Genomic DNA, 14434 nt, shown 5'->3' on the forward strand with positions numbered 1-14434 from the left:
GTAAATAATCGTTTATTTGGAACTGTAATATCATGCAGGTTGTGTCAGAATCTTTTCCTTTCAAATGGGTAACATTAATATTTTGTTATGTAAATCTTCATGTGACATTTTTACACAAGAAGTTTTGAGCCTGAGGTGATTGTTTAACACTGTAGAAGTAGCTTTGGATTATAGTCACTGGACCTATATGCTCATTTTACAATAGCTGTTCAAATATTGATTGGGGTGATACTGGAGAGAAATTGTAATATATATATATATAGGTTGTTCCTGTCAACCAAACCACAGGTGTGAACACACAGTGTGAGGGGATGTAAATGTCCTATGTCCCTCCAGCCCAACCTACTAGAGGATTTTGATAGGCTGTCAGATGATGTCCATATACAGGCTACAAAAATTGTATATATTTTCTTTTATCATTTGAAGAATTGAATTCAGTGTCGTGTTACTTAACAACAGTAATGTTTCCTCATGAAGTAGTTTTAGTACATCTGAATGATTTTCTATGTTGTCTGTCCCATCTCTGGCTAAATAAAAAGTTGAAAAATGCAGACTTGTTATAATATTTCAACTTTGTGTTAGTAACAATGTAATATTTTGCTCCAGGTGGAACTATTGGCTTGCTGGTGGTCTTCATCCTCGAGGATTTCACCTGATGAATGTAGCTCTCCATGCAATAGTATCCATGCTTTCACTAGCAATATTCAACCTTCTGTTAGGTGGGGCTTCCCACCGGTCGGCTCTGCTTGCATCTGTGCTGTTTGCAGTTCATCCCATTCATGCTGAAGCTGTGAGCAAATTTTTTTACTGTTACAGAATGGTGGCCTCCAAATTTTACTAGATGGCAGGATCTTGGTTAGCAAAAAACCTTTAAATGACTGATCTTGAGAATTCTTAATTTTTACTGTAGCTTTTGAACTTCTACAGTTTGCTGTCCACCTTCCCCTGTAGTAGAGTGTGGGGCGCAGAAACTTCCTTTTTGTGAAGACACATTGCGAAGGGAGGGGAGGTCACAGAAAAGTGGGGATAGTAGTAAAGATAAGCAGCAGCACGCACACAAGAAGACTACACAGAATAACACCTATACAATACTAGAAACAAGAAGAAGCCACTGCAGCACTATAGACATAGGGCGAGTAACCCTGACATTTTTAAAATTTAAAATCTAGAGAAAAAATGTTTAAAGGCTTTTAAATTAGAACTGAAGATTTTATAAGTGCTAATCAGGAAGACCTATGTTTTTAAGTTTTAAATGTTATAAATAAGTGCAGTGTAACAGATATGTGAGTGTATACACCTGATGATGGCCGTTTGGGGCTGAAACATGTAGTGTATAGAGAGGAACAAAACGAAAGACCTATAAATATAGTTTGCACTTAGGACGGAGTTATATCATATATCGTATAAAGTGCAACAGGATGCTTAAATATAATATTGTATCCCATTGAGAGCTTTGGATTTTTCAGTTGACTTAATCCTTCCAGTCACACTGTGGCCCTGGGGTGGACTCAGCCTCTGACAGAAAAGAGTACTAGGAGTCTTCGTGGTGGTAAAGGATGGCTGACAACATGAGCGCCATCTGTGAGTTGGTTGTTTAGAAAATGTGGAATCCTTGGCATCTCACAACTCTGTGGGCCTCCACAACCTGTTATAGGGAAAACTTTACTTTTTACAAATGAGTATTTTTGTTACCATATTGTCTGTGCAGTTAATCATTAATGTATTCATGCTAGTCAGTGTTATGGTAGCATAAAGACAACCAACTTTTTAAATTAATTGTGATATGCTGATTACAGATCTTGACATGAAATTTTGTATCATCTGAGGAAGAATGCTGTAATGACTATATTTCATGCATATGTTAAGAAAAAATGTCACTTGGTAATGTTGACAGACTGGAAGGTAGAGGTTACAAGTCATAACAAGAGCATTTATACAGTATTTGGTTACAGTCATAAGTTGTGTGCATATGAGGTCAATTGTGTGTCCTGCTGCCTTTGTTCTTTGAATAAAGTGGTCTTTAATTTGGTAATATGAAGAGACATCATCATGAGTGTGTAAATTTGTCATACTGTTTTGTTTTGTGTATGTGGGCAGCAGAATCACAGTATCAGTCTGTAACAGAAAAGACAAAACAAACCTATTGTCTTTATTTTGGTTCCCATAGATTGATCAATACAAAATTTGGGCTTCAAGTACATGTTGCATGTCATGCTACATTAACTTGTTGGAATGGCTAAAAGGAAAGAAGGGTAGCTGTCTCTTTGCTCTTCCTATGACATAGTGTGAATCAACCAGTGACCTTAAAGCCTGCCAGTTCTATCTTACAGATGTTGGAACATAATGTATCGATGAGATACATATTTGTTTACAGCTGGGGGTTACATATTATTCTCATCATGTGGGTTAAATATTACAGCAAGCTCTATAGGTAATAAACAGTAAGAAATATTGTAAAGTTTATTGTGTTTTGGAGCAAATGTTTACTGTTTGCCTTTGGCCGTCATGCCGAGTGAACCCAGTTGGACCCCACCCCCCACTAAGTGAATTAAAAATTAATTACTGTTTGACTTTAGCCACTAAAGATTGTGGTGTCATCTTTTCTAGTCCTCCACTGTTTCACTGTACACTCTGCACTTTCATCTTTGTGCACTCACGAACGTGACCATGTCACACTGGTTCACCACACATGAACACTATGCAATGCTTCTCTCACAGTGAAACTGAGCTGAACTGACTTCATGCTATGCCTTGCAGCCAAGGTTTTGTGCTTGTTATATTTCTGTAGAAGTCCAATACACACACAAAGCAAGGTGCACTATGCTTTTGCAACATGTGAAAAGAAGGGGAGGTCTACTTAATCCACATGAGTATGTTTAATAATAATAAAAAATAAACAAAAAAAACATAGCTTATAAAGCAATATCTTGCAGTCAGATGATTGGTGTTCTTACATTCCTATCCACGGAACAATAAATAACACTATAAACACTATAAATATTTCAACAAATCCCCCATTAATAGGGGCGTATAAAGTACGAGTAGGCAAATGTGCAGTGACTGCTGAAGGTCTAGGGTCAGAAATTCATTTAACAGTAAATTGAAGGGTCACTGTACAAAGTAAATTACAACTTATGTATTATACCAGAAAGGTTTGGAACCACTGAGTTATACAAGGCCATGCATTTCTATAAGACATTCTAATTGTGATATGTTGTAAATTGTTTGATGGAAGATAGAGGAGAGGACTCAGAATCACATCAATATGTCTAGACCTAAGATTAATCTCTCTTTACTGTGTCTTTTTAAATTGGTATGAAAATGGTTTAAACTGGTTACCAAGCCTTTTGCAGTTCTGACACTCCTGAACCTGGCACAGAGCTGAAACATAAGATTACTCACTGAATCAAACCTGCTCAGAAACTTTATGTCATACAGTTCAAAGTCCTGGTCATCATACACAAATTTTAACTGAATATTCATTGAGTGTAATTATGACATTTCTTCAATTTTAATGTTGCATATATCTTTCATATTGCAACTTAACACATTTCAGTGCACTATAAATAGTTATTTATATAAATTATTTGTACTGTACAGATTGAAATAGGTATTGTCACGTGTGTGAGTTAACTATAGATGGGGTTTGGACTGGTAATTGGATTTATGGACCACTGACAGAACGTAACTACAAGTAACTGTAGTAAAGCTATCCCTGTAACAGGCCACAAAGGCCCATAGGGTTGTGAGATGTCGAGGTGCCCACACTTCTCTAAACAATAAGCTAGCAGATGGTGGTGAGGTTGTCGCTCCCATGCACCAGCCGCCTATCCCCAGGAAGATTCCTGCTACTCATTTCTGTTAGAGGCTAAGTTGACTCCAGGGCCACAATGTGGCTGGAACGATCAGGTCAACAGAAAAATCCCGTGCCCTAATCGGGAATTGTACCCACAACCTTCTGTCTTGTAGCATAGTGCCTCAACCAACTATGCTACTGCATGCCTCCACAAGTAAATATAGCGCCATCGCTAATTCACACACTGTACGATTCACTACTGCAGACACTCAGTCTGAGGAGCCGGGATCGCATAGTTGGTATAGCAACTGCCTACAGGCTGAATGGCGGAGGGGTTGGAGTTCGAGTCCTGGTAGGATCAAGAATTTTCTCTACTCCGAGTAATCCAGACTGGCTCTGGGGCCCATCAAGCGTCATATCCAGTGGGTACTGTGGGTCTTCCCCGGAGTTAAAGCAGCAGGGGCCTCCAGCTAGTGTTGAGGTCAAGAAAATGTGGATCTATACATCCACTCCCCCATTTGCCTTCATGGCGTAGTGCCTAATTGGTTAAGCACAGGGACAACTTTACTTTACCTTTACACACTAAGTCTTCTCAGCCTGCTGTGTCTTCACCAGTCATCTGGTAATGGTGTTCAATGCTGTAGCTTCCTCAGCTTCCATGTTCAGGCCCTTACAGGCTGGTGATTTTCCCCCATCTACCTAAGCTCTAGATTCGTCCTTCTTATGATGTCTTGGCATGGATTTCATTGAAAGTGCTGCTTCCAACAGTTCTGTTGTTGTGTCATGCAGCTGTTGCATGGACTGTGTAAAGATCACCTCTTCCAAGTTAGTCCTTCGGTGCATTTTAGGAAGCTGTTGATTAGCAGTGGGTGTTGTTTACAGAGTCATTACTTAGCAACTTGTCTACATGCTACACTATATTAACCCTTTGACGTGGTCATTTAAATTCCGCGGCCGCGGCTCCTGCGGTAATATATTCAGCCGGCCATTTAAATTTTGCTCGAAAATTATTTATTCATCATTGTTCTTAAATTCTATGAGATAGGAACATGAAACTTTCACTAAAATGATCTTAAATGGTGGTTTTATAACCTTACCTTATAATATGNGGCAACGGGTTAATGATCCTTAGAAAACCCACAGCTGTTTTACTGGTCTGTGAATCAGGTAGTATTGAGAACTGCAATAGAGATAAATAGTCTGATAACTAGATTATTGGCATAATATACAAAAGGCAGTACAACTATTGTCTGGTTCGACTTCTCATTTAGTATTTAATAAAGTATTGAGAGTATTTGGGAATAATATGGTTAGGAGAATGTTTGAAAAATCAAGAAATTTGGATTGGAAATGGCATATATGGGTAGCATTCATTGGTAAGTGCATATAGCATGCATTGGTAAGCAAGAAATGGATACAAAATTTTGGGAAGAGACAGCTTTCAAAATTGAATTGTAAATAGGATGAGTGTTGTATGCCATTGTCAGAACCATTTAGAAAGTACTGATAAATAGGAGGTTAATAATAAATTGGATTGTGATGAACTGGATTGAAATGTCTTATGATAGAGTCCTTTGGTGGGCTTTTGTAATATGAGATTAAAATTCTCACAGCCATGAATGTGGAGATACTGTCTACTTGGACGTGGAACAGTGTAATCTGGTAGAAGGTTACCACCATTCCAGAGGAATTTGCTGCCTTCTGCTGTTTCCTTCCCACATTTCCTTATATCCAAATTTTCCTGTGCAGGTGGCTTTTGTGCGCTGAAGGTGGGGGGAGTAGGTTTCTCCAAAAGTTGGTAACATTTGCCATATTATATGGTGTCATATCCAAGAAACTGTAATCAGCTTTTGTGATATCAGTAATGTGTTATCAGATGGCATAAGAACAGGACTTTCCTTGAGCAGTGTGAATAATTATCATCTGTCTAAGACCATGGGGTGAATGAGTGAGTAAGTTATTCAGTTTTTCCTTTTCCTCCAGGTGGCAGGTGTGGTTGGTCGAGCAGACCTGCTGTGTACATTGTTCTACTTCCTGGGTTTCATTGCATACTGCAATTCATTGCATTTTGACTGGGGCATATACCAAGCTGCCATGTTGCTGCTAAGCATGGTCTTCTGTGCCACAGCCATGTTCTGTAAGGAACAAGGTATCACTGTTATTGTAAGTAAATGAACACTTGCGTTCACAAAACTGAACTGCCACCAAACTATGAAAGAAATTCACTGAGTTTCACTACTCAATTCATATTTGTGTTCACAATAATTATGCTTCTTAAATATGCTTTATATTGTCACATATATTAGTGACTAGACATGGGGGTTAGATTGGTAATTGGATTTATCGAACACCTGTAACTCATAACTACAATTAATTTTAACAGTTTCACTGATTTACACACACTAAATCACTACACCAAACATTAATGATTTTATGTCTTCCACTGGCATTTCTTGGTAGCAGCTCTCAAAAATGGGTGTGCATCTGCTTCCGTGTTCAGATCATTACTGGCTTGCTGCTGTCCTGCAATTAACTCATGACTGATGGATCACCTTCTGAAACATGACTATCAGCTGCAACTGACAAACTTACCTCTTTCACAGGCCCTGGGTGCAGACCACGTAGAAAACAACAGATCTTCTGTTGTTGCATCTGTATCAGTTGTCATGGACACATGGTTATTGGCCCTTGACTGTCGGCTGCAACTGACAAACTTACCTCATTCATGCCTGGGCACAGACCACATAGAAAACAACAGATCTTCTAGTGTTGCATCTGTATCAGTTGTCATGGACACATGTTTATTGGCCCTTTGCCTGGCAGCAACCATCTCTTCTGACTTTACTATTCCACTTTTTAGTTGTCATGTGTTGGTGACCAGATACAGGGTTTGGAATGCTAATTAGATTTATTGGACACTTATAACTCATAATTACAAATAATTATATTGCTATTGCTAATCTTTGCACTTAAAAAATCACTACAGCACATACTAATTCTGTGTGTGTTATGTCATCATTAGTCATTGCTTGGTTACAAGTCTGCACTAGGGGTTAGTAGCTCACAGCTCCTAGCTGTGGAAGTTCTTCAGCTTCCATGCTCACATCCTTGCTGGATGCAACTGGCTTGCAACTGACTTCGAAGTCATAGTCAGAGTTACTTTACGACTGGTGGTTTGCTGCCAATCAGTTCGTCTTTGTGCAAGGCCCGTTGAGACCCACAAGCAGAGATTTTTTCCCAGCTCAACTGTTGTGGTAATAGTCCCTATACAACATCCTCTCTAATGAGAAAATGGGTTTGTGTCTTGTAAATATGCTTGTCTTTTCACCATGTGTACATTTCACACATATAACATGTTATTGAAAATTGTTCCCTTTGCACTACACACAAGTTCACTGTTAGTACAGGCTTTACTGAACAGATCATGCCTGTCTTAATATCTTATGCTACAGTGGCAGCTTAGTCATATGAACGGTCATAAGCTTGACCGCTGCCAGGTTTAAGCCTCTTATATTTTCTGTGTGTGGTTTCACCTTGTCCTATACCGTGAACATGTTCAGCAACTGACTTAACTAATCCAGCCCAGTTATGTAGCCTCGGGATGAACCACACAGAAAACATCACCACCAACAGCTCTTCTATTGTTGCATGCATACCTGTTTCTGCAAACACATGTTTGTTGAGCAGATGACTACTAGTGACCATTTCTTCTCTCTCCTCTACTCCACCTTTCAAGTGTCATGTCACAGTATTTTGCTTCATCAGTGTTGGGTATGAATGACCGTTTAACTCCTTGATTGGTTGTATGACAGACACTGTTGCTACTGGAAAACATTAACTACATGACACTAAATTTTATTAGGATTATCCAGATTATACATAATGGAATCACAATAGATTATGTTCTCAGTTATCACTGCTTAGATTATGTGGTTTGTGGCCTATCCTTGTGTGTTTCCAGCTGTGCACAGCACTATTAAATTTGCTCTGTCCCTCCATTTGTGTGCTTGTATACATGAATCAGCTTGAGAACTGCTGGATTGATTTTTGTGAAATATTTTATTGGAGAATATTATGGAAAATTGTAGACGCATTTGGAAGAGACTTCAGCACTCACTAGGTAGGAGGCTGTGTGGTCCCCAGACTTGGTCTGGACACTGTGGAGAAAGGAAAAAATCTCTGTCTCTCCAGCCTGTAGCTTATTACTACCCTGGCTGAGCTATCCTGGTTCTCCTTTTAATGAGGGAGAAATATGCAAGTGTGTGCTATGTAACTGTATTAAATTATGAAATTTGGTATATATATATATCATCATCATCACCCATTGTCTTCGTATTATAGTGTGTAATATATGAAGATGCTATGTTGTTATCACTGATTACTAAAGCACTGTCAAGTGTATATATAGTTTATGAGTGCAGAATTAATATTTGTTCTACGAGGTGCTATAGCAAAGTTCTTGGACTAGGTCAAAAAAGAAATGCTGGCTTAACTTACTAAATTTTGCCTGCCATCTCCTTCAAAATAGTCTCTTTGGGAATGTATACAGTAAATCATCATTTTTTGAACACTTCAGAAGCACCATGGAAGTAATTTTCCTTAATGCTGTTGAGTACCGCTTGTGTTTTCATTTTGATGTCATACACTGTTTCAAAATGTCATCCCTTCAGTTTCTGGGAAACAAAGTGAAATCACAGGGGCTAAGTCCAATGAGTAAGGAGGATGGGGAATGATAAGCATGTTGTTATTCACGAACTCTGTAGTTTTCAAGGAAATGTGGGCAGGCGCATTGTCATGATGAAGGAGCAGTGTGGTGCATGTAAAAATTTTCTGTTAAGATCTCCTGGCAAAGTCCAAAACTGATCCCAGCAGTGTCTGCAAGCTCATGGATTGTTTGGCGATGGACTTCATTGATGAGTTCTCAAATTTTTTCAGCATTTTCTATCATTTTGCTGGTGCTTGGTCGCCCTGAATTTTCATCGTCATCAACGGACACTCGACCAGCCTTGAAACGTGAATGTCATTCAAAAACCACTGTCTGGCTTAAAGAATTGTCTCTCAGAGCCTCACAAAGCATTTCAGGGGTTTTGGTAGCAAATTTTCCAAGCTTCATGCAAAACCTGATGCAGACACATTGCTCAATTTTGTCATCCATAGCAGACAAACAAAACATGAAATCAAGAAAGAAGTCATGTAAAAACAGTGCGTGTTCACAGTGAGGTATCACATGGCAAACTGATGCAATAGGCTTGTGGATGTGTGACCTTGGCCTCCCCTCTCGTCTTCTTTCACTGTGGCAGTTACAGCAGTAGCAGTCCAGGAACTTTCTGATACCACCTCATATATATATATATATATACATATCTGTGTGTGTGTGTGTGTGTTTGCACGCATGTGCATGTTTGTGCATGTGTGTGGGGGGGATGAAAGGTGATACATATCACCTTTCATCCCATGAATAATGTGAAAGAGAATTTATAATATCATGAGAGTCCTTGATAACCACAAAAGTAGCTTAAATTCTTTCTTGTTTTGTTATTTACATGGACAAATCTGATTTTTTTCAGGGCTTGTGTAGTGTATATGATGTTATTGTGAATGGCAAGCAACATCCTATAAGAATCTTAAGACTGCTGCAGCAGTGCTTCATTCTCCGGAAGATAAGTTGGCCCCCTGGACATTCTGAACAATGTCCTATGATCACACCATCCAATTGTGATACTCCAGTTGTCCAGAATCGTTCTTGGGTTGAAACTAATAAACAAAAACATGGTTGTTAGTAATTTGAATTAACTTTCTTTTTATATTAGTTATTTAACAATGTTCTCACTATTGAAACTATATAGAGCTGACAGAAAGCTTTGACTGACTACTGAATACTATTAGTAAGGACCAAATTTAGACAAAGTACTGCTCTGAAATGTTGGTAACGTGCTGCAGCTTTGTTGTATTTGTTGCAGTACAGATTTATTTTAACATTTTATAAGCCCTTATTGTGAGATGTTTTAGTATTTTATTGTTTATTATATGATCCTGTGAACCTGATACACTTAAAGTCAAATAGTGAAATGATATTTGAACTGTTAGTTTATTGGACAGTGTAATCAGAATAACTGTCTCTGTTGCATCATGGCAAAAACGAACTGTTTGATCATGTTCATTGCTTGTACAATATAGCAACTTACAAAGAGAGAGAAAAATAAGCGAGCAGTCATCATAATAAACGATACATGGGGTGCTATCTGAAAGTTCCCGGACTAGGTCATAAAAGAAATATTGGCTTAACTTACTCAATTTTGGCTGCCATTTCCCTCATAATAGTCTCCTTGGCAACATAATACAGCAATCCCATCATTGTTTCCACCCTTCAAAGGCACCTTGGAAGTAATTTTCCTTAATGCTGTGGAGTTCAGCTTGTGATTCCCTTTGGATGTCAGACACTGTTTCGAAACATTGTCCGTTCAGTTTCATTTTCAATTTTGGAAACAAAGTGAAAACACAGGGGGCTAAGTCTAGCGAGTAGGGAAGATGGGGAACGCTAACCATGTTGTTGTTAGTCACAAACTCTGTGGTTTTCAGGGATATGTGAGTGGGCGCGTTGTTGTGATGAAGGAGCTAGTTGTGGTTGTGCCAGTGATCCAGTCTTTTTCATTGCACATTTTCTCTCAGGTGTCTCGAGACGTCACAGTAAAAATCACAGTTGACTGTAGTAAACAGTCCTCTTCACATCGAAAAAACAATGAGCATTCTGTTTGTTGAACTCTGGACCTGCTATGCCTCTTTTGCTCTTGGTGATTCAGAGCTCTTCCATTGCGATGTTTGTTGCTTTGTTTCTGGAGCATGACTGTACAAGTCAGTCCAACTTTTGTCACCTGTTATTATCCTATAGATGAATCCTCATTAGCTTTCTCTCATAGCTCAAGAGACACGTTTACATGCCACTGCTTTTGATCATTTGTCAAGAGTTGGGGAACAAACTTTGCAGCAGTGTGGCACATGTTCAAATTTTCTGTTAAGGTCTCCTGGCGAACTCCATAACTGATCCCACTGGTGTATGTGAGCTCATGGATTGTTCAGCAGTGGTCTTTGTGGATGAGTTCTTGAATTTTTTCAACATTTTCTATCATTTTGCTGGTGCTTGGTTGCCTTGAACATTCACCATCTTCAGCTGACACCCTGCCAGCTTTGAAGCATGAATGCCATTCAAAACCTGCTGCATGGCTTAAAGAATGTTCTCCAAAAGACTCATGAAGCATTTCAAAGGTTTTGGTAGCAGATTTACGAAGCTTCATGCAAGACTTGATGCAGACACATTGCTTGATTTTGCCATCCGTTGCAGACTAAACAAGACACGAAGTCGGAAATGCACTCATGTAAAAACAATGCGTGTTCACAGCGTGATGTCACGTAGCAGACTGATGCAATAGGCTTGTGGGAGTGTGATGTTCTCCCCCCTCACCTTCTTTATCTAAGGCAGTTACAACAATAACAGTCTGGAAACTTTTGGTATACACCCTGTATACATACTTTATTATGTTAAGAACACCCATTCAAAGGGGCCTGACCAGTTCCATCTGTATTGTACTAGGTGTGAGCAAAGAGTTACATTTGAGGCCCCTTCTGTTTCGACACATGGTGCTTCTGCTCTCAGGGTTGGTACTACTGTTTGTACGGTGGCGAATAATGGCTTCATCTGCACCTACATTCCAGCGGGTTGATAATCCTGCATCATTCGCAGATAGCATTCTCACCAGGGTAATCATATACAGTAAAACTATTCCTTACGAATCTTTAAATTTTCTGCCCTTCGTTCCTTGTTTTTTTTACCTGTCATTATACAAAATTTCAAATAGTACCTATAAATTCTGTATATATTAACATATTTATTATGGATCTTCATTTTCTATAGAAATTTTTATTTTTCCTCTTATTTTAGTTGTAATGAAAACTTTAATGCTTGGTTAATGGCTGGTTACTGTTTTTGTTACCTCTTTCCATTTGTATAATTTGAAATTTGATCCTCTCATTTAATCCCATACTTATGCTATTGTGTGCAGTTAATGGAGATAATAAAACTTCATTATACTGCGATAAAGAACATTAAGATTCAAATGCATTAAAATGGAAAGAATTCTTTCTTCTGGAACATAATGCTGTGTAGTCTGGTGAAAGCCAGCTGACATTTCGGAGGAGCACGTTGCAGCCATCACCAGGTTGAAGAATAAGCTAAACAAGAAACTGGCATACATCAGGCAGCAAGCACTGCTTGGATTACTTCTCAATTCTGAAGATAGAGGCAGTATGTTCCTCCATGGTGTCAATTGACTTTCTTTGGACATTTCAAGATAGATCTCTTCTTAGTCCACTGCGAGAACCTCAAATCTGATAATGTGAATATAGATTTTAGTGCCAGAAGCTTATATCTTCTGATGTCCTGTCCGAAAACCTCAAGATTAAAGTATGTAAAAGGAAACTTACCAGTCCTAAGTGGATTAAAGCAAACATCTAAGTTCATCACTAAAAAGGACACAATTCAGACACTTCAGTTTCTTGATTTGATGTACTGGTGGACAGAAGCATCCTCATCAAGATAGATCCTGCTCTTGTATTTATAAAATGCAAAACAGCAAAAGAGCCCTGATATGAGGACCACTGAATATGAAAATAAATCATGAGTCAGCCACAGAGAATGAAATTGAAGTAACTGATATTTGACTGGACTGGAGATTAGCATATTTTCCCAGTATTTAAAGGGTTCCAGGTTTGATCCTAACTGTTGTCAACAATGTTAAATTTAAAACAGTGGAAAATCTGATTATAAGGACAACCAGTCACCTGAAAAGGGTATCAAATCCAACTCCTAAAGCATCTATATATATATATATACAGGGTGTCCCAGGAGGAATGTGCCAAACTTCGGGAGGGTGTTCCTTATGTTAAAGTATGCCGATATAACCCAAAACACCTATGTCCAAAGTTGAACGGTTACGGAGATAATGGCCCAAGAAAAGTGTGGTCTTCTGGCAGGTCCAAGCACTGTACCTCGCTGTACCTCTCAGCTGAGAGCCCTTATCTATGTTTGTCCTTGAGTGCGATGATACTCCCTAGCCGTGCTTATGTAGTTGGCTCATACCAGAACGCGCAGTCAGCACGTTACGTCATCGCTCGCCAGTCATGTGTTATGTATACTGCTTGGAAACCTAAGGACAATTATGACATGGCGAGCGAGTATTTTGTACTTCAATTTTATGGCTTTCCGTCACTCACAAGTTGGTTTGATGTTACGTACATTATTAACATTACAGAATCCACATATTCCTGCCAGTTTTAATATGTATTTTGTAATCAACAAGTGTGTAACCCCGGTCAAAGTTTGACACTTCTCGGGCCATTATCTCCGTAACCGTTCAACTTTGGACATAGGTGTTTTGGGTTATATCGGCATACTTTAACATAAGGAACACCCTCCCGAAGTTTGGCACATTCCTCCTGGGACAGCCTGTATATATATATATATTAAATGTGTGTCAGACAGCGGACAGAGCCAGCATTATATTGCTATAGTAACTTTAAATTTACTCATTTTTCTTGTTTAATAGTTTATATGGACATCGAATATAATGATATATATATATATATATGTGTTTTAAATGGTGATATTCTTTCTAATTTGAAAGGTTATCTGGTTTTGAATGTGTTACATTATTATTTTATGCTTCAGGTTCTCAGCTACAGTTATATATATGCATTAAATGGCTGGCTTCTGTTGTGTCCAGAATGGCTATGTTTTGATTGGTCTATGGGTTGTATCCCACTCGTAGAATCACTAGAGCCTCGCCTTCTTGCAGTTGGACTCTTTTGGATGACTTTCATTGCATTGTTATGGAAGTCTCTAAGTATTCCAAGTGGAAAAGGTCAACGGTAAGAAAATTTGCCTGTACTGCTTTCAGTTTCTTATAAATCTGTTTTTGATATAGTTCTAGCATAAGAAAGCAGACTTAAGGACAAGTATGTCACTTTTGAGGCCTCTATGTACCAGATTTATCTGCTTCACTGTAGGGTCTGACAGTGAGTTTTAGTGATGATCAGGTTCCAGAATGACAAGGAATTTGATTATCACATAAATATCATCTCAGATAGGTCCATGATGTATGGTATAGATTATCAGTACCAGATAGGGCTGTGTGTTTGAATTTGTTTCAGTGTTCATACTCATATGGGTATTGATTATATGCTCTTCTTTCTTTGTGATGAAAAAATTATAGTAAGAAAACTATACTATTTTTAAAAAATATAATATGTGCTTTTCAGCTTATTTCTTTTCTATCAAAGTGTAGTATGTTGTTTCTGTTCCAGGAGTTTAATAATGTGTTTAGCTGCATTGGTGATTCCATTCCTGCCAGCCACAAATGTATTTTTTCGTGTGGGATTTGTAATAGCAGAACGTGTATTGTATCTGCCATCTGTTGGGTTTTGTTTGCTTGTTATTGTGGGACTTCGAAAGCTTGCCATGTTTCATGGAAGTCATCGGGTGAGTCTCAGATTAATTTTTTATACAGAATACCTTTGTTTCGTATGTTTATGGTAGTGCTTTCTGATAAAGTTGATGCCCATAATTGCTATCAGTCATGCTTCTTA

General features: G+C 38.5%; 1 protein-coding gene across 3 annotated transcripts in view; it reads left to right on the plus strand.

The window, feature by feature from the left end:
* The window catches only part of LOC111866810 (protein O-mannosyl-transferase TMTC4), a 45235-nt gene that overhangs the window by 8698 nt on the left and 22103 nt on the right, over positions 1–14434 (plus strand). For 2 of the 3 annotated variants that reach the window (XM_023856084.2, XM_023856085.2), the window contains 6 exons: positions 607–790; positions 5780–5959; positions 9364–9571; positions 11385–11551; positions 13518–13717; positions 14153–14327. In XM_023856084.2, coding sequence (XP_023711852.1) covers positions 607–790; positions 5780–5959; positions 9364–9571; positions 11385–11551; positions 13518–13717; positions 14153–14327 — 1114 coding nt within the window. The remainder of the gene's footprint in view (positions 1–606; positions 791–5779; positions 5960–9363; positions 9572–11384; positions 11552–13517; positions 13718–14152; positions 14328–14434) is intronic. The other variant, XM_023856086.2, reaches the window with a different exon arrangement.

The sequence above is a fragment of the Cryptotermes secundus genome, unplaced genomic scaffold, assembly GCF_002891405.2.
Source record: "Cryptotermes secundus unplaced genomic scaffold, Csec_1.0 scaffold446, whole genome shotgun sequence".
NCBI lineage: Eukaryota > Metazoa > Arthropoda > Insecta > Blattodea > Kalotermitidae > Cryptotermes > Cryptotermes secundus.